Genomic DNA, 19,949 nt, shown 5'->3' on the forward strand with positions numbered 1-19,949 from the left:
ACTGCAGCAAGCGTGTCATGACATGACAGTGCCCCAAATTATGACAACGACCTTTGTGCATGCCTGTTTAGATAGGACCTGAACAGTGTTCTAAGCAGGGTACTGAACTTCCCCCAGCTTGGATTCTTTCTGAAGTCACAGTAATGTTAAATTACTTGGTTATAACACCTCCCAGTTTCGTCTGTGAAGAAAGGAGTGGGTGTGCTAGAGGTTAATGGGGACAACGGAGGGAGCACTAACCCTTCCATTTCCATTGCCTGGTTCAATAAATGCTCTTGATTACGAACTAGTAAGAAATGACAGCTCGAGCCTCCATGGCTACGTGCCATGGCAAGATGAAACTACAGTACGGAGAAGGAATGACTAAGGTTACAAGACAACTTGCTGGCAAGGATTTTGCTACTGCAGCTGGGCTATCTAACAACAGGGTTTGTATTTTTTTCCTTCCTAATTTGAGTTGCCCACCTGCCCCTAAAATAAGATTTGGCAACACAGAGAAAGCCAGTTAATTACCTCCTCCCCACTGCTACTTCACTGCTGTTACTGCTGGTGCTGGTTTTGCTCCCATGTTTTCAGAAGATCGGTTGCCAGCTGTGAGATGTGCTGCCAGGCAAACTTGACATGGGTGGATTCCACCGTGCGGGAACAAATAGCAAAACGTAGCACAAACTTCTCTCGCAGGTGGCACGGGACCAGATGAATCTTCTTGGCCTCATTTATGCTTTCAAGAAGCGCCTTATTTAGGTCATTTGAGCCCTGAAATCATTGTAATTCAACGGATATGGTGATGACTTTCAGAAGCAAGTTTGGAATATGTAAATCCCACCAAGCAGCCAAGCCCAAGTACCACCAGTAACACGCAGCCACTTTCTCATCTTGCAGTGCTTTGCCATCAAAGGATTACAAAAAGGTGCCGACACAACAGATAATTTTTCAGCCACAAAAATATTTATGGATTAACTGGAGTTTCGAAGCAGTGTTCACATGGGGGCATTTGTGATAGCTGACTGCCTTTTTGTGACCTAAGGTCGTGAGCTATGTAGCTTCGTGTAAAAGCATTCATTATTGCATCCATTTCACTACACTTTTCCTAGATCTAATCAAACAAACGTGGGAGGAAGTTCTGCAGTGAACTACACTAACATTTGTAAAACAAACCTTCCAGTCTTCACTTCAGCATGGCTGCTGTGAGAGAGTCTTTGAATATGAAGATGGAAATCTTACCCTTAGCTACGAAATAGTTAAGGTAATGTATCCCTGGCATAAGTAAGTTTCATACAATCAGGGTACTATCAGTAGAAACCCTAAAAAAGTATTTGCCTCAAGTTCTATAGGAAGTGTCCACCACAGAATCCTACAGAGTGGGGTTGGGGGGGGTTTAGAAATGTGGTAAACTGACCCTCCCACTGGAAGTAAAGAGTCTTCTGCATTCTGGGAAACAAAGATGTAAATGTAAATATCTTGCAGAAGGTCAGAGGGACTCTACACACAGGCGGTATTGAATTTTATCTCCTTCTAGTTTACTTCCTTCTCCTTGTGCTCAAATAGTGAATGTGAGGATTTCCCTTAGAGCAGCTGTACGCTCTTAGTATCAACTCTCAAAAGAAACAGGACTGCACGGAGGGGTACTGCTTCTTTTGCCGGTTCAGCTAATGTTGAATCGGTGGTTTTCCTAGTTCATGTCCATCAGCATTTGAGAATAAAACAAAAGATGTCATCAGATTTTCAAAAACAGTAGTAAATTGCTTTAAAGGAAAATGGTGAAAGAAGGGATCCCCAAAATCTTGGGATTTCTGTCTGATTTAGCAACACAGGATGAAGGGCTAGCTGCATACCTTTGACAGTCTTTGTTACCCAAAGTAAGGGAACCCGTCTGTCTAACTTCTATATCAGCAGAGCCAGAGATGGCTTCAGCTTTGCTGGGCAGTTTGCCGTAATAGCTTAGGATATACCATGTTGACCTCGAGTGCTATCATTTTCTTCTTTGCGGAACTATCTTAGCTGTTGCACAGCCTTTACTCTTTCTATTGCACTGCTGGTAACACAGAATTGCAAGAGATGCTAGGAGCATCTGGGCTTTTACCGCAGTGTTCCCGTACTGAACACTGACTGCGGTAAAAGAGTCGCAAATGGACAAATCCGCCTGTTCAGCAGCGGTTTTGTTACTGTAGCGGCATAGGTCTTCTTGAAAACATCCCTATCGGAAAACGTGTTCTCTCAAATCTGCGCAGTTGTGACTTGCCTGCTTAGGCTTTTCCATATAAAACCAAAGCATATAAGGGAGACACAGTTTCCCATTGGCACCGAGGATAAAAGTATTATTCTCATGGGTTTGGATCATATTAGAGTTAGAGCTGAAGCCAAGTCAAAACCTTGTTCTGACTTAGCACAAGCTGTTAGGGAATTTGGACGAGAGCCTGAAATTGCTGGCTTAGCCTTAGTCTTGTAGGAGATCTCTTTATGCAACTCAACTGCTCCTAACTAAGGAAGGACCGACTTTGCTGTTTTGCAAGTCCCCACCCTTTACGGGTCAGTCACTGGTGACAATGATATACTGCTTTCTCATCAAAGGTAATCCTTCGTTAAAGTGATGATCCTTGTCTTGAATATGAAATACATGGCACTAACTTTTAGGCAATACAAGCAGTTATATGATGTTAAGTTAATGCCCTTGGCAGGGGTGACGGGAGGGAGGAGAAAGTTTTATCATCTTTCTTCTGTTCTGCTCTCACAGCTGCACCTAGGGGCTGCTGTGACACTCGGGTGTCACGTCAAATTGAAGTTAGTAGTGCCTAATCCTCTCCCAGAGCTTTGAGAAGCCAGCAGCCAGCTCTGATTGCGTCTGTCAGCTTCAATAAGACAGTAGTCTCGCCCCTGTGGAGAAGTGACTAGCTTGACTTGTTTCATCTGCAGACATGGCAAGGAGGCCAAAAATTAACCCTTTGGCATGATACATTTGATGGAATAGTTATAATAGGAACGTCATAGATTATTAGTCCATCTGCTCAACAGTGTGAAAGGCAAAAAATTAAAAGTTACAGCTAAGCAGAAAAATAAAAAAGGCTTTCTCAAGAACAAAGGGAGGAACAAGCTTTCATACTTTTACAGCTGTGCAGCATTACAGTGCAAGTCCCCTGTCCCTTTGTCCTACTGTAACTACATAAAAGTTGCCAGGATCCTACTTCTAAGATGCATTTTAATATGAATTGCAGAAATCACAGGAAGACTTTTGAAAGAGTGATTTAAAAAGCAAATAAAGCTTCAAAAATAACTATAAAACGCGCTTCATTTGAAAGGTTGTTGGGTTTGTTTTCTTTGTTTGGACAAGGAAGGCAAGCGATGAAAACACTGCTGTTTCAACATTGGGTTTCAGCAGCATCATGCCTTTATTCTACAACTTGTCCAAAAGTTTCTTAGCTAGGTGTCCACTCTTTACATCCTCCTGCAAAATTGTCTTTCCCTGTAGATCGGATTTCTTCCTCTGGATCATCAGGGACAGGAGAACAGATGTAGGTGAACCACTGCTCTGATCAAAAGTGACAATTCCTGCACTGCTATGCTCTATTTCACCAGGACTGTTCCCCTGAAGTAAATGTTGAGCACTGGCTAACAGCTGTCTCTGGAGCTGCAAAACTCGTGTTTGCTTGTTCCATGTTGAGAGAGCAGACTACAACCACCATCTTGTTACTGAGCAATAAAAGCCACAGAACCCATTCCTCAAAATCTTTTAAAAGTTCTTGTTAGAAAGGACATTATAGTCATGTTTCCACTTACTGGACAAACTCCACATTCTGTAACCTGCCTGATCCCCTAGCAACAGATCCTTTTTTTCTTTTATTTTAAACAACATACATTCACCCCAAACCTTTTTCCTATTCCAGATGAATTCACCATTACCTTGTTGTTAAAGGTTTGTTAGCTCCTTCAGCCAGTTGCATCAAACTCAGGTAACTGGGGCAACTGAATGACTGAGAAAAGAATTTGGGAAAAGTAGTAATACCACACTACCCAGAAGGAGCCAAGATGTGCTTGTGAGCCTTCAGGAAAGCTAAAAGCTCATTTAGGTATCATGTGAACTAGAAAACACCGGTGCTCTTGTTATTATTGCTGGGTGTTCAGACTCAGTGTCACAATCCAGTCCTTTACAGAGACTTTAGTTGCAAGCTGCTCTGTTAAATGAGTTCTTTACCTAAAACAAGACATTGATCCCCTTTCAATGTCTGATTCAACAAGTGAACCCCCCCAGCTCCTGCGGCTCTTGTGCTCTGAGTGCAGAGTGAGTTTTCCAGTTTCTGTCGGGCAAGGTCTCTATGTCAATGAACTTGGCGCTTACGGAGATTTGGGGGAATGAAAGGCCAAGAGGGGCAAAAGGGAAAGTTCAGAAAAAAAAAGCAGACCAGGGCCAAGGGCAGTTGGGAAGCTGGCCTCCTATGCAACCTGTTCTTACTCATATCTTGCTCCAATTTGCCCAGTCTGACTGTAGGATTTTAGAAATGAAAATGTATTCTTTAAAGAAAACAACAAAAAACTGTTTACCACTCTAATCTTCATCCACGATAGTCATTTTTTATATATATATATATGCGCACACACACACACACAATTGTATATTAAATGTACACACATGTAAAATTAAGTTGACAAGAAACATCTAACACATGCACATAGACTCACACATCATATACAAATGTCTAGGGAAATACATGAAAACAATCATCTTCATCAAAGCCCACCAAGCATGGAATATAACAGTCATTTTGTGTGACTGGGTAGACCATTTGTTTGCCTTGACTATGTATTTCCATACCCTAATATGCTTGAATTTCTCTTAAGCATTTGACTAATTTTTAGCAAAATTGTCTTAGGCTTCTTTCTTTAATCTGCTTTGATCTACATGAACTCCCTTTACTTTCCTTAAAAAACAATTAAGTATATTAACTACAAAGACTATATTCAGCTGCAGGTTATTGTATCGCTATAAAACACGACAGCAGAAAGAGGAGGTCTTAGCTGCCTTACCTTCAGCCGAAAACAGACTAGTCCCAAGACAACCTCAGCGCAGAGCTCAAATCTTTCATCCTGAAGGACTAAATGTTCAAACTGATGCGACAGCCTGACGTGCTGAGAAGAGAGAGAGTATCCACATTGTATAAATTTGATTCACCAAGAGAAAAGATGTGCTAAACTGTTTCCATCCCTAAATTCCTTTCTCTGTTCCCTCTTCTGATATGTGATAACATTCACATATCGCCATCTGTTTATGTTAACTTACATCCCGTTTATGACTCCCAGAGGCCATATTGAGCCGTCACTATATCAGCAGCTCGGCCTACCTGAGGCAGTACTAGTCTGTTGCTTAATGAAACACAGTTTTATAACTGTCATGATACCATATTAATATAAGTAATTGTAATAATTCTTCTTCAGGTTTTCTACCACTGCCAGTTTTGGCTGGGAATGGCTAAAGAGTCCAAAAGTTATTGTGGGGACAGGGGGAGATGCACAGATATATATAGAGAAAATAATCACAATTCCAGTGCAAAACAAGCTGGACTGGGTTTAGATACACTTTTCAGAATAGTTCACTTAATGTGGGAATAACTGTGAAGAAGGGGAGAACTTGCTCACTCTTGTGACCTGGGCGCTCAGGTTCAGTTGAAAAGAAAGGTGATGGCAGTATAACTAAGCAAATGGATAGCACGTCTCAGCCAACCTGGGTAGCAGTTACTGGGGAAAAAAGAGTGGCGTTGGACACCCAGCCAGAGCAATTGTTTTGAAGCACAGGAAAAAAAGTGCTCTTCCAACATCAAACAAATGGGAAAAATACCAAGAGGCATACTAACAACCAGCTGGGCAGTCTTAACATCAGTCAGCGACGTTTGCGTACTCATGCCACGTTTCACTTTCTCCCAAACAGAAAATGAATTCAAAAGCACTTGGAAAAAAAGAACCCATATCCTCAGCAGGTACCTGCAGTACCTTATCCAGTCCCCCTCTCACTGGCTATCATCAGTTTAGTGCTCACCACCCGAAAAAAAAAAAAGACAGCAGCAACCTGCTATTAGAGTTACAGTTTGTCTTCATGCAGTAGCCAGTCTGCAGCAAAAATTATCAGCAACCTCTAAAATGATGTTTAAAAGTTCCTTAACTTTTATGTATTTATGATTGCAAATAATTTTATAAAAAGAAACAACTGACTCCATGTCTTTTCCTTCCTTTGCACCTTGCCTTTTTGCAGGCTCAAGGACAGATATCACACAAAAATGAAACATTTCACTTTGGGCCAGGGTTAGATGTGGAATGTTTCATCTCACAGGAACTTTTTCCAAAAGGGCAAGAACAAGGCAAAACAGAAATTACCGAAAACAGAGAGGGGAAAAAAAAGGAAGAAAGCACATTTTGCAATCTTAATCATAGCTTTCTGATCTTTGTTTCTTTCTTAAAATAGAAAAACATTGTTTAGATTGAATCAAAACATTGATTCAAAACCTTCATAGTGGGCATACTGGTACTCTATGCAACCAGCCAATCTTACTGGTGTTACCACTTCCTCTCTGCTGTTTGTTACATCCATTTATCATCTCCCTCTAAAATTAGACTGAAAGCTCTTTCAGTCAGGAATGAGACCAATACAATGCCCGATCCTTTCCAAGGCATTTGGATGTTCTGCTAAGATAAATAGCATGAGTTTACACCTATGAAAATTGACCAGAACTATATGTATACATACAGATACTTGTATGCGTAAGTTCGTGGAAAACGTATGTGAAATATGCACACGCGTTGTAATGATCTTTTACTGTCTTCTCCTACCCTCACGTTCTCTAGTCTTAACCAAGTGGATGTCTTTTACCCAGCTTCGCAAAATTTCACACTGCATATACCGGGCCTTGGAAATCTAAGCCGTAAAAAAAGCCATGTTCAATGAGACTAGAATTTCACAACTGTTCAGCTGAATGTAACCACCAACCGAATTCAATCAAAATCTACCTGGGTGAGAACCGACTACAACAAAAACTTAAGACGTGGCTTACTGCGAGCAGTTTGTGCAAGAAAACTCTGGACCCACACTGTACATTTTATAGCAGGTATTTATGTCCACTTGTGGCACGGAAGAACTTTTCAGGAATTTGAAAGAAATAAAAGCGAGGGAAAAGAGAGAATACTCAGTAAAAGACAAAGGAATATTCTGGCAGTATTTTGTGTTCATGTCTGGGTGCAAGTACTTTTACCCACAGCGGGTCTTAGCAAGCAGCAATAATTTGTAAAGCCACGGGGGGGCACCAAGTGTTTTAGATGATACAGAACTGGCAGGGAGAGAAAGTGGAGCTTTAGCTGAAGTTTCGCCTGTAATAGCTTTGCTTAGTGCAGGTACCCAAGGCCCTGCACCTTTGAACCATAAGCTGTTATCCTGAGTTGCTTTTACAAAGATTGTTGCAACCAAACACAATTACACCCAATAAAGTTAAACATCATTAAGCCTGGAAGTTCAAACGCTGTAAAACCGAAGGGCTTTTTGGTATCACACCTGCCTCTCGGTGAGTCCGAGAGCCGTACCCACACTCCGGATGTGGGCACGGCAATAACTGCCAGGAGGACACGTGCGGCTTTAGTGCTCCAACTTGTCAAGAGAGGCAGGTAAACTGTGAAAATAAAGTCCTGTTTGGAGAACCACAGGCACTGAAACTAAGGATAGGAAAGAAGGAAAGGTAAAAACTGACAGGCTGTTCTCAGTTTTCTGCTGAATGTGTACATACCAAGCCTGACTTATGGATATTTTAACCCTCCAAATGCTTTTGATTTTAACATTGGTGCCATGCTGCATCCCTAGCATCATTAACTTCAAGCTGATGTTCAAGTATTATTTAACCTTTAAAAATTCTTTTATTTGATGCTGCTATATAATTGAACAAAACAGTGGACGTACACAAACTGACTCACATACTGTTTCTAGCAATATCGTTTGGACTATCCCTTTATCATGTGGGTTCCCAAAGCGGAATCACATGGACTGCGTTAGCGGCCTGAGAAGTCTGGGTATGTAGGAGCGGAATACCAGTCCTCCTCTTCACAGTGAAATTTAGCAGATTGAAGAAAAGCAGCTTGTAAGGAATTTTTGTGTATCGCTATCGATCTCAGGTAAATAACCATTGCTCTTCTGCAGTGAGAAGGGGAAAAAGAAAGGAATCTAATTAATTTGGTTATTCAGGATTAAGGGAAATGTCTTACATAATCACTAATGGGAGCAGTAAACTCGTGAGGCATTAAGATGTGGTCCCTACTGAAAAAAAATCTGTATTTGTGTATGCGTGACTGTAAGTATAAATAAATATAAATATAAGTGTAAGTATAAGTATAAAGGCTCCTGCATTGAGGTGTTTAAACTGAATTTTGATTTTGGGCAAAGGCTTCAAGAACTAGAATAGTTTCTGATTGAAGGGAGCTTCTCTGAAGCATCAGAGTACATTAATGTGTATATGCAAATAAGCATACCTGCCTAGCCCTGATTGCTTCATACTTTTCCCCTGTAGAGTTCACCTCTCTGCCTGCCTTAGCTCGCATCCCACTACACTCTGAAGGAAAACGCTGTCAAAAGAGTCTTCTCAACAGCCGCTTGGATTGTGCCACTCCCCAGCTGAAATGCTATCTCTGGCATTGCTCTTCTGTACAGTTCCCGTTTCTTGGTCTCTGCTGGTAATTTTTAATGGCATTCCTTATCCTCGGCGAAGAAAGAGGGATGCGGTACACTGATTTCTTCTGGTCCTGTGGAGGATTCATCCGAGTCCAAATATTCGTGGGGAAGACATACAAAAACATTAACTGCTAAATTTCTCAAATTGCTTCTGAGCTCTTTGAGAGGACTTAAACCGACAAAGGAGTAATATATGGTCAAGCAGTTTGCAAATGGGCCATTTACAAACGGGCCATCTGGGTTTCACATTTATACCGACTCTGAGTGTTTGGAATCAGTCCAGAAGACTGTTCTTGTTGTTGGGTTCGTCCTCTTTGTACATCTCCTCTGCGGCTTTGGGACTTACCTCCAAAATTTGTATTTTTCTCTCCCCACGTCCTTCAGAGATGACTGCCTTCCCCTTTAGCACTGCTGTTAAACCTATACTTTGCAATAGGTTACTATTACATGTTGTGTGGGAAAGGAGTGCATAACTGAAGGTTTGGAAAACAAAAGAAGTTACTGTATCTAAATCCAAGTCACACATTCTCATCTCCCAGGAATATTTTAGTTCCTAAATGCCTTCCTCAGTACAAGCAAGCGCCAGGTTGCAGTAGTCCTCTAGTCATTTTGATGCAGACCTTAAAGCTGCAAACATAACAAACATCTTTTTCTTAAAACTTACTAATAAAAGAGAAAAAGACAAAAGAAAAAAAGAAGGAAAGAGACAAATAGTTTTTTGTGGCAGTTTACGTCCAGAAAAAAACCAAAAGTTTGTGAAGAGATAGTTGCAGATATCGGTCTTCCATATAGAAGCTTGCTAATCACACAGCAAATGGGGTGGCTTCTTAAGCTTATGCAGTGTTTTTTCCCTCTATATTATGTCAGAAGCTCATCACTGTTGAAAATCTCAAATCACTTTATAAGTAAGACCTGGCTGTGCAAAAGAAGCCTAATGAGAAGTCTATAAACACTGGATACATCTTCCTACAGTTGTCTATGACGTGGGAGCTGAAGCGTCTTCTGTTTTTCTAGGCGATCACAGCGTCTGTATTGGGATTTATATAAACTCAGAAAGGAATTGAAACCCTGGCTCCCCAATCTCTCAGTAAGGCCCAGCACTGCATCTGAACAGGCATGCCTTAGCTGCTATTGTACAGCACGAACGGGAATGACATGCCCTACACACAGATATGTTGGCGCATGAAAACTACGTGGTGTACGACTGCATGCTACGTCCCAAACGTAGGCATCCCCTCCCCCAGGTTGCAGCCCAAGGAGCTGTTTCCAAGCTCTGCTCTTCTGCCTGACTCTGTGTTCCTGGCCCTTTCCCTGGGGCAACTCCTTACTAACACAACAGAGAGAGAGAACTTCTTCCTGCTTCCCCAGCTCCAGCCACTCTGCTCTCCACTTGAAGGCTGCAATACCTGCTCCTGCCACTGTTCCCAGGCCTCTTTGCATTCTACCGACGTCCGCTCTATGACCCACTGTAATCAGTGCGGCTTCAGAAATCATCCTGGCAACTACAGGGCTTCCCTTGAAACACAGCTAGAAGTCCCAAGTACGCAAGACACAGTGCCAGCTATTCCCTTCAAGGACTGCCTTTGCCAGCAACAGGAATATAAAAGCTGTTATTTGCAAGACGCTACAACGTGTTTAAAAGCAAGCAACTTTTCAAGGCCAAGCACTGGGGCGAGCAATGTTAAAGTGAAGTTAACAAGTGCAGTGAAGTTCCAAATTACTTCTTGTTCAGAGAGTCGCCTATAGGTTTGAAAATGTAAAGCAGTGTCAGGCTGGTTTACATACTTGATTACTACACTACCAAAAGAAAAGTCGTCACGATAAATCTGGAACCAAGGATAATTCCTGAGAAGAGAGGATAATGGGCAAGATATGAAACACATTTTAACATGTTATTTTGCAGCTACTGATACAACTTTACCAACATGTCTGCAAACTTGCAAGACAGATCTTAAATACTGCTAGAGGGAGGGAGCAAATGAAATGCAATTATTTCTGAAATGGAAGTTCCACAGAGAACTGCTGGAGATAGAATTGACTTTTTTTAAAGCTGCTTTGGAACCCACTGAATTTAATCACCACTCATCTGGGGAGGTGGGGGTGAGGAGAAACTAACTTCATGGTTCCAGTTTGACAGATGTATACAGTGACCCAAATTCTGCACTTCATTACCCCTCTTGCCCTTCCAAAGTTGCAACCATAAGGTCATAACTTCTTTTTCTCTGTACACCAGGGAGCACTTTAGTCCTTAACGAAATGTTAAACATACACACTCAATTCAACAAGCCCTTGGAAATCTAGCTGTCTGAATTACCTTTACAAATAAGGGAACATATTAGAGTTTTACTTTGGAGTCAGTATCTTTAAGAAAAGACTGATTTGCTTAGCCTTCCTGAACTGTGTATCACAGGAAGTCATAAAAAAACGGTCTTCAGCTATGGTTATAGGAAGACAAGCGCTTTTTGGCTGGACAGTGAGGGAAATAGCTGGGAGACAGGGAAAAAGGGAACTTGTTGAATGGAAATACTGACCTGTGGAAATCAGCCTGATAAAAGGCCGTGTAATTAACAGGGGGCTTCTAACCCTCTATTCCCCCAGTGAGAGATTTAGCCCCACTTAAAAACTTGGCATCATATTAAAATAATTGCAGTCTCCAGAAATCTAACCCGAGAGAGAAACCCACTGGAAACTGTAAAGGCAGCCTAGTAAGGTGGTAACAAACCTTGCCTCAACTGTTCATCAGAAGGGTATGTATCGGATTGCCACAAGCATGACAGAGCATCAGGATTGCCACTGTTGTCAAAATTTATGTCTGAAGGCCTCGTTAAGGATAAAAATCCAATTCAGAGATCTGTGTAGTCAGTTGGAAATTATAGTGTGATAAAAATGGGAAGCAAAGAGGGTACCCTCCATCCCACAACCTTTTCAAATCCAAAGAGACTTACTCATGCAGCGATTTTACAACAGTGGAAAAAGCCCTTCTTGGGAATGAATCTGTTTAGTACCACAACAGAAAGGAATGTGTGTCTGCAGAGAGTTAGGTATACTAGACCAGACTCTTAGCTAATGGATATTTTTGTAAATATTTAGAGCCAAGTCATGGATGTCCCCTCACTAGTAGTTTCCCTGAACTTCATAAAGATGAAAGGTATGCTTGAATTTGACTTTCCTGCTACAGAGGAAGGATATATATAACTTAGGCTGGCGCCAGGTGTGTTTTTTAGCGATAAAAAAGCCTCTTCTTTTTACATCAAGAATAAACTTAGTACTTTGTCATAACAATGTTAACAAACTGTAAATTGTACACTTCTTTTTTTTTTAAAAAAAAGGTGGATTTTAAACAGGAAACAAAGAAACAGCAAAGGTAGCCATGCCCAGTAAGTAACTGTATCATAAATGCCGCCCAATGACCTTAATCGTAATCTAAACACGGTATCAATGCATGCACATTAATAAAATAAGGAAGTCATGAATAAACGTGTTTTCCCCCATTAGAACCATTAAAGTGCTCTGGCTTAATTTCAGAGGGAACTATGGTCCCACGTTGTAGAAATTCCAAATTCCTCGGCTTGTCTTCTTTAAAGATTAACCCAAAACAGATGAGAGTTTTGATCCCGCCGTGATAGGAAATTGTGATACTACGTGGGGCAAACAAGCAGTACCCCTATTGAACCCAGCTGTCCAAAACCTGTTGCCTGTGCTTTCTGTTGTGTACAGAAGTCATGGAGTGTAGATCGGTAACAAGCTCATTTTCCCTTGCCCTCCCACCACAGGTTACCCAAGAAAGCAAATTCCAGTCACCTTGCGGATGTGCTCCTGCAGTCCCGTGACCCCGTACATCCTCAGCACGAACCAGAGCTTCAGGGAGCGGAACCTCCTCCCCAGGGGGATCTGCCAGTGCTGCAAGCCAGGGAGAAGGGAGGGCACCCACGTTAGAAGTCATGGCTGCAGTGATACTGCAGAAATTGTACATTCTGCAATGATTTTGAAGCATACCGCATTGCCCCATCCTACAGGCAGTTGCTAGAGGTGGGTCAAATGATAACAGAAATGTTTATTTCTGGTTAATGCCCTGGTGTGACTGTTTAATACTCAAAATTTTCAAATGAAAATTGGAAAAGGAGGTTGGTCTCAGAATGGAAGGGTCAGAAGGCAAATCAAATTTTCTTTGTGCAGCCTGAGTTCTCCTTGAAGGCTTTGGAAAAATAAGTATCTTAGAAGCTTATGTACACTGGCTTGCTTACAGCTGTGGGGCTAGCACCTGCAATGACAGGCCCATTTTCCGTTTCAAAACAACAGTGTTTCTGTTGCTGAAAGGTTAAAACACAAGTGCATTTAAAAAATGTATTACTCACTATGCTAAGGAAAAAAAATCTTTAGGACATTTCTTTCTACGGCCTAAACCTTGAGATATTACACATGCAAGATGATTTCTGCTTTTCAACTTTTTTTTTTTCCCCCCCAAAAAAATAGCGTTTAACGTTTTGGCTTGAGGAATGTTAAAAATTTAGCAAGCTGCATCCTTCCTGGAAAGAAACATAAGGTTTTGAGGTTTATGACAGTAACAGAAAATAAAAGTCCTGAAAATATCAGTGTATACAAGTAATAGTATTAATTATTACCTGGGTGCTGTACTTACCCGATAATCTGTTACCAGGCCTGGAAGTTAAAGAAAAAATGTTCACATTGCTTCATCACAACCACCAAAACCTACAATCATTCTAAATGCTGTTGAAGAAGCTGTGTCTTAGCTATCCTTTACGTTTGCTACAAACTCCAGCATCATCAGTCTCAACAGGACCACTAAATACCTAGCAGGATACTTGGCAGCATGCTCACTGAAGGTGCTTGTAGTAAGCTTCATTCCTTAGCTAGTCAGAATATACCACTAACAAACTAAACAATATTCAGGGGAAGAAACACAATTTTCCTTCCTGTTATACTTCAGATCCTGGGGAGACGATGGACTAAATACTGTGTTTCTTTTCCTCTTGTAAGGCAAAGAAGTAGTGGATAAAATGGCAATCATTAATTTTGCTTGAAACAGATTGCAGAATCCCCAAACTCATTTCATCACTCGTTCTCTGCTTCTAACTACCTTTTCTACTCACTCATATATTTGCTGCTAATTCTTCAGCCTGTCTAATAAGTGACTTGAAAATTTGATTCAGAATTGACCTCCTCCTGCTTGGAGAATAGCGTTCTGCGGTTTTTTATGGCTTTTCATTTGATGTAGTGAAAGCCCCTTACAAACACAGATTGACCAAGCCCCAGAGCAGTTCAGGGAGGCAAGTAGAGGGCGTTATTAGTTATCTTCTATATGAGCACACAGAGTCAAGATGCATCTACCTTTTCTTTAAATCAGGTGCTTATATGGACTTCACAGTGAAGGAAAAAGTAACATAAAGCTGGATTACTTGCAGGAAGCCAGTGACAGAAGTTAAACTGGCCTAAACTCTAAAGCACTTCTTTAGCAAAATGTGGGAGCATCTGCTTAGCTTTCTTACTCTTCTTTATTATTCTGCAGTGGAGCATAAGCTTCGTAGGAAAGTATGTACTTAAATTCCAAGGGAAAGTGCTGTCTAAGTGCTCCTGGAATTATGAAACGCAAGGTACTATATGGAACTGTAGCTTCTGAATTTGACCCGTTTACGCCACGTATGTAATTCTCAGCCTTTGTATTTTCTGGGGGTAAAAGACTGTACTTCCTGTGTTACAAGCTCTCTTGCCAACATTCTCTTGTCTATGCAGCCAAAGCACAAGGAAAAACATGGTCCTTTGACATATAGCCATTTGGTTCTTTAGCCTGTGACTAGGTTATTTTCCAGATGAAAAAACCCACACAACAACCAACAATCATGAACCTGTTCCTGGTCTTCAGGAAATGAACATGGTTGTCTCAGCTCGGTAACGAGGTATTTGGTTACATTCATATTCTTCTGCATTGTAGCAGCCATTTTTGTTTGATAGCTGCAAGACTGGCAGCAAAGAGAGTAAAGCAACTGGTGATAGATAAATAATCCTACGGTCCTGTAAGGGGCTATGTCTAATGATCCACAACAACGCCTTTCACAAGCTGTGAAGCAGAATGCAACCCATGATTAGTCCTTGCTTACAAGCCGTAGTCTTACATCGGTATTTAACCAGGAGGAATTGCATTGTGGGAGCCTATGCGGCGTTCACAACAGAGTATAAAGCTGCATTCTTCTAACACTGCCATGAGGATTTGACTACATCCTGGGTTGCCAGGCAAGCTAGTATAATCTTCCGGGTGGGATGGTGCAAATCACATATAATTAGAATTAATGACAAAATAAAGACTTTCCCCTTGGGGGCACACATAATTGCCATATGGTTATGAAGAGTAATTGCTCACAGATAGATATATTTTTCGGCTCATCTAAATTCTTGAGTGAGAGACGAGCAAATTCAGAAATGCTGCTTCGTTTGCCTTGTAAACCATGATGGGAATTCTCAGACCTGAGACATACTCAGAAAGTAAGACCCTCCATTAGACAAGTCCTATGTCCAGGAGCGCTGACATCCCGTAAATGACACAGGGATCAATAGGGACTGTAAGAGCCTCGCACCTTTGCAAATTTGACTATTTTTATGGAAGGCATAAGTGTGGATTGGATTTAACAGCTTAACTAGAGGCATTTGCATTTGAGAAGTGTTGTCCAGCTCTTTGGGCAATTGCTATCAAATGGGAATAGAGCACAGAAAAATTTAGCATCACTAGACTGCTAGTAATCAGCTGATCTATTTGGCACCATTAAGTCCAGGTGACATAACATACTATCACAGCCTCTGGAGGCAGGACGAAGGCTGAACAACCTATTATCCAGCTGGGGAGGTAAAGTCTTCAGGTCAGCTAGGTGGCCTCCCTGAAAGCACCTAGTTTTAAGAAAGGTCTGGTTTTCTTCTGGTGTTATTTAACCTGGGGAAACACTAAGGTTCTTGTACCAGCACTGTTGGTTGTTGCAAGGACACACTTTCACTTTAGTTAAGGTTGTATTATTTCTCCTCAAGATAAGTATCTTTCATGTATGTTAAGTAAAAGCTCATGATGTAAGTATATTTGCCATAACTTGTATTTTTCATTTTAAAAGGCCAAAACCCAACACATATTTTTTCTTAACACGTCTAGCCTTTGGAAGGCGAACCTCAGCTCCAGAGTTACTGCATTTTCCTGTTTACTGCACTGTTCTATATTTGCATTGCTTGGAAATGTAGAAAAGGAATAAAATGCAACATTTCTGCCAGTTCAGGGTTAAGGCGCAGGAATCCGCTTTTCCTAGGGCTTTTTAGGGAATGGTGGAATTCTGGGTGGTATTAAATTAAATGTCAATGAGTCCATAGCCATAACAGAGAGAAAAGTACTCAGGATACACTTGTCAACACAGATCAGCACCAGCAGTTCCAGGAAAGGTATGAGACAGAGTAAATGGTAAGAACATCCACATGTGATTCACCCTCTTGAGAAAGTTATGAGGGAACTTGCATCACATGCTGACACTGCCCTGCTGTGACCTTCTTCACAGTTAATCAGTTATTAGCCGAACGGGTAAAAACAGGCTTCAGGATGGCAAATGCCACTCTGCAGTTGCTAGGTATGTGCAAGGAGCAGCACTAATCCAGTAAGGAGCTTTGTACAGGGCCCAAGATTTGTAAGTTCTTTGTGAGCACTTTGTGAAGAGCTTTCGTGAGCATTTGGTACAAGACAGATAGATAGCCTGCACTCACCTTCTTCCCTACGATCAATGTAAGGACATGAGAGCAACAGGATAATGTCCCAGACAGCTGTCATTCAAAACAGAGCACAAATATCAAACACAGCTCACCCCTTCTCTGAGGTTTCAGGGAATGTTTGCTTCTGACATGGGTATTTGAAAATTTGCATCAGAGCTTGCCTGCGTAGCTAAGAAAAAAGGTCACAGGCTTTAGAAAGCCTAAAACCAAATCAGATCTTGAAATCATCCTGGAGAAAGGTATGCCGGGGAAGGCAGGTTAGGGGACTCAATACGCAGCACCCAATAATACGTTTATCTGACTACCAAAATGTCATTAAGAATTTTCTCAACACTCCTACAAAGAGTCAGTGGTAAATCTGGAGCTGGGGAAATCCCAAGGCAAAAGTATTAGTATAATGCTTTATAAAATGCCTTTCCATGAATTGCTTTTTATGCTAACTAAAATCTCACTAGACGTGTGTTTGCACTTTAATAAGCTTAACTCCTTGGAGCACTTTGAAAATGGAAATAGGCTCCTAAACAACTTAGGTAGTTTTAAGAATTTCAGTTTTCATCTTAAGTCCTTTTTTCCATTAAATATCAGTGTGCAAACAAAATAATATTAATACTTTCATTCAAGTATAAAATTACCAGACTCCTGATGGTGATGCTGCAGGTAAAGAGGTTCTAATTTAAAGGCACCTGTTAAATCTGATCTTTTTTTCACCCTGTATAAAAAAGAAAGAAATCAAATTGAGAAATTTAAGAATTCAAATTGAAGGGATTAAATTTCCACAAGAAGTGAAGGCAAATTGAATGTGTTTAAACTGGCGTATTTCCTGAGCACAGCCTGTGCCGTTTTCAGTGCTTTTTCACAGCCATATCAGTACTGTACTTACAAGTAGCTAAGTGTAAGGCTCAGCAGGAACGGGCAGCATGACTGCACGACTGCATATTTAAAAACAGACAAGAAACAGACAGAGAGGATCTTTTTATGGTGATAGACGCTCACACCAGACTGTGCGACTCGCTAAAGCAATGTTAATGTTTGCAGTCAACAGAAGTTGCCTGGAAATCACTGCACTACAAAGCTGTGTGGGAAGAGCTGTGGCTTCCTAGACACTGTGCACAGCCGCGCTGAGGCTTTGTGGATGCTGGCCACTGTCTGTCCGAGCTGCGGTGGTGGCAGCAGCAGCCACTGGTAGGGACGAGCCACCCGGTCCAGACTCAGGCTTCCCTCTTGTACCACCCTGCCCTTAGCTGGATCCAATATACAATGACTGACAGGTAGACTACAGCACAACGTAAAACTGAGACGCATACCTTACTAGTGCCAGCTAGTGGGTGGTGTAACTGGTCGGAGTTTCAAAAGCCAACGTGTCCCTTTTAGAAAGAATAAGCGACATTTTGCCAGTGGGCAATAAGAAGATTTTGCTGGTTTATGCTTTGCTCTATGTGTAAGATTGACTCACCTCTACAAACGATGGGGTCTATAGAGGCAGAAAAAGAAGAAAGCAGAAATCAAGAAGGGAGAGACTGCTACGTAATTACATTAGGCCTATAAATACTTCACAAAGCAAGCAATGATGATGTCAACATGGGGACACTCTAGATGACAAAAGTCCAAACCTTTTACGATTTGCTGTGCATCCCTTTTTTAACGTTTTTTAATGTTTCAGTGTAAAATTCTAAGTAGAAATCTAACTTCCAATATTTTAGTGTGTATGTATAAATGCACAGGCCAGTACATACTCCCAGTCTCATCCACATCTAGACTATGCTCATAGAACATCTTATTCAAAGAAGCAAAAAGCCCTCCTCTCACTTTCATGGTCAGGAGAGGGCCAAGGTTAACCAAGGACTTGCCTTCAGGTATGGAAAGTACATAGCTGAAGACAGGTAAGCTTCTGCACATGAAAAATAGTAAAAGACATTCAGAATACTCTCAATAAAACCCATAAATAATCTAGTTGTGTGTTGAAAATATCCTGTGGACAGAAGGAAGAAACTGTGACCTGAAAGCAGGTTTAATTAGGGTAGGTATTGTGAACAAACCCTAAGTTGTTCTCCTGTAGTTTATCTGATGTATTTGATTACTGTGATATCTTCGTGTTTCAGTAGCTCACTCCATATGCAACTAACCCAAGTTACAAGCAATATCATGAGTTGTCTTGCGAGAGCTTCATTCCTTCTCCTGTAATATGCTGTGCTAAACAATGGAACATGTAACTATTCTGCAGGAACATCTGGTCGCTTGGAAGCTATAAAAATGCCGTCATCTTGCAGTTCCTTGATGATCACAGAATCACAGAATCGTATAGGTTGGAAAAGACCTTTAAGATCATCGAGTCCAACTGCAAACCTATCACTACCAAGACCACCACCAGACCATGTCCCTAAGCACCTCATCCAAACGTCTTTTAAATACCTCCAGGGATGGCGACTCAACCACTTCCCTGGGCAGCCTCTTCCAATGCTTGATAACCCTTTCAGTGAAGTAAAATTTCCTAATATCCAGTCTAAACCTCCCCTGGCGCAACATGAGGCCATTTCCTCTCGTCCTATCACTTGTTACTTGGGAGAAGAGACCAACACCCACCTCGCTACAACCTCCTTTCAGGTAGTTGTAGAGAGCAATAAGGTCTGCCCTCAGCCTCCTCTTCTCCAGACTAAACAATCCCAGCTCCCTCAGCCACTCCTCATCAGACTTCTGCTCCAGACCCTTCCCCAGCTTCGCTGCCCTTCTCTGGACACGCTCCAGCACCTCAATGTCTCTCTGGTAGTGAGCAGCCCAAAACTGAACAGAGAAGTTAACTGAAAAAATTGAAAATTAACTGAATTAACTGAAAAAACTGAACAGAGAAATCAAAACTGAACTGAGAAATTAAACCGGTAGAGACATCATTTCGCAATGATGTTCCTGCTTTTTCAAAAGATGGTGTCTGTTCCACCTGGGGACTTCACAGGTCTTAATCTGGCAGCCATGAAAAACTATCTCAAAGGATTACTAAAATAAATCCAAAGCCTGGACATCAATGTATATGAAGCAGTTGAGTTGCACCTTTATACAGCATGTCTAGATTTCACCCTGTGTATTTAAACTTCTTTGCCGTAAGTGCTTGTGTGGTCTGCTAATGGATACAAGTGGTGTTCTTAACTTTCTTTGCAAATACCCCTGGTTGACTGAAGGATCCTGAATATATATTTCAAAAACATCATTGATAAGCTAGAGGTTTTTTAAGGCTTGATGTTATGCTAATAGACCTACTAAGATCTAGCTGGAGTGGCACAGATTCACAAATTAAGCACTCGTAATACAAAATGCACAGTAAAAGTCCTGGTGAATAAAGCAATGAAAACTTGTGAAACGTCACTGACTTGGATTGCACAGCTGCGGCTTTTAACAGCCTCACTCTATTCTGTCCATTTTAACTGATAGATACAATAACCAAAAAGGTGACTTCATATTATAAACCAGCAGGAAAAGTTCACTTCCGTCTACAGATAACCATTTCCTATAAGCA

The 19,949-nt window shown here is 41.3% G+C and overlaps 1 protein-coding gene across 5 annotated transcripts in view; it reads right to left on the reverse strand.

Moving 5' to 3' along the window:
- Window positions 1-530: 530 nt before the first annotated feature.
- The window catches only part of DDC (dopa decarboxylase), a 56,859-nt gene continuing 37,440 nt past the window's right edge, over window positions 531-19,949 (reverse strand). For all 5 annotated transcript variants that reach the window (XM_075495657.1, XM_075495655.1, XM_075495658.1 and 2 more), the window contains 5 exons: window positions 17,077-17,153; window positions 13,332-13,351; window positions 12,494-12,592; window positions 5,020-5,121; window positions 531-756 (listed from right to left, as the gene is read on the reverse strand). In XM_075495657.1, the coding sequence (XP_075351772.1) occupies window positions 541-756; window positions 5,020-5,121; window positions 12,494-12,592; window positions 13,332-13,351; window positions 17,077-17,153 (514 nt within the window). In that variant the 3' untranslated portion in view covers window positions 531-540. The remainder of the gene's footprint in view (window positions 757-5,019; window positions 5,122-12,493; window positions 12,593-13,331; window positions 13,352-17,076; window positions 17,154-19,949) is intronic.

This window comes from Mycteria americana, chromosome 2 (genome assembly GCF_035582795.1).
Source record: "Mycteria americana isolate JAX WOST 10 ecotype Jacksonville Zoo and Gardens chromosome 2, USCA_MyAme_1.0, whole genome shotgun sequence".
Classification (NCBI taxonomy): domain Eukaryota; kingdom Metazoa; phylum Chordata; class Aves; order Ciconiiformes; family Ciconiidae; genus Mycteria; species Mycteria americana.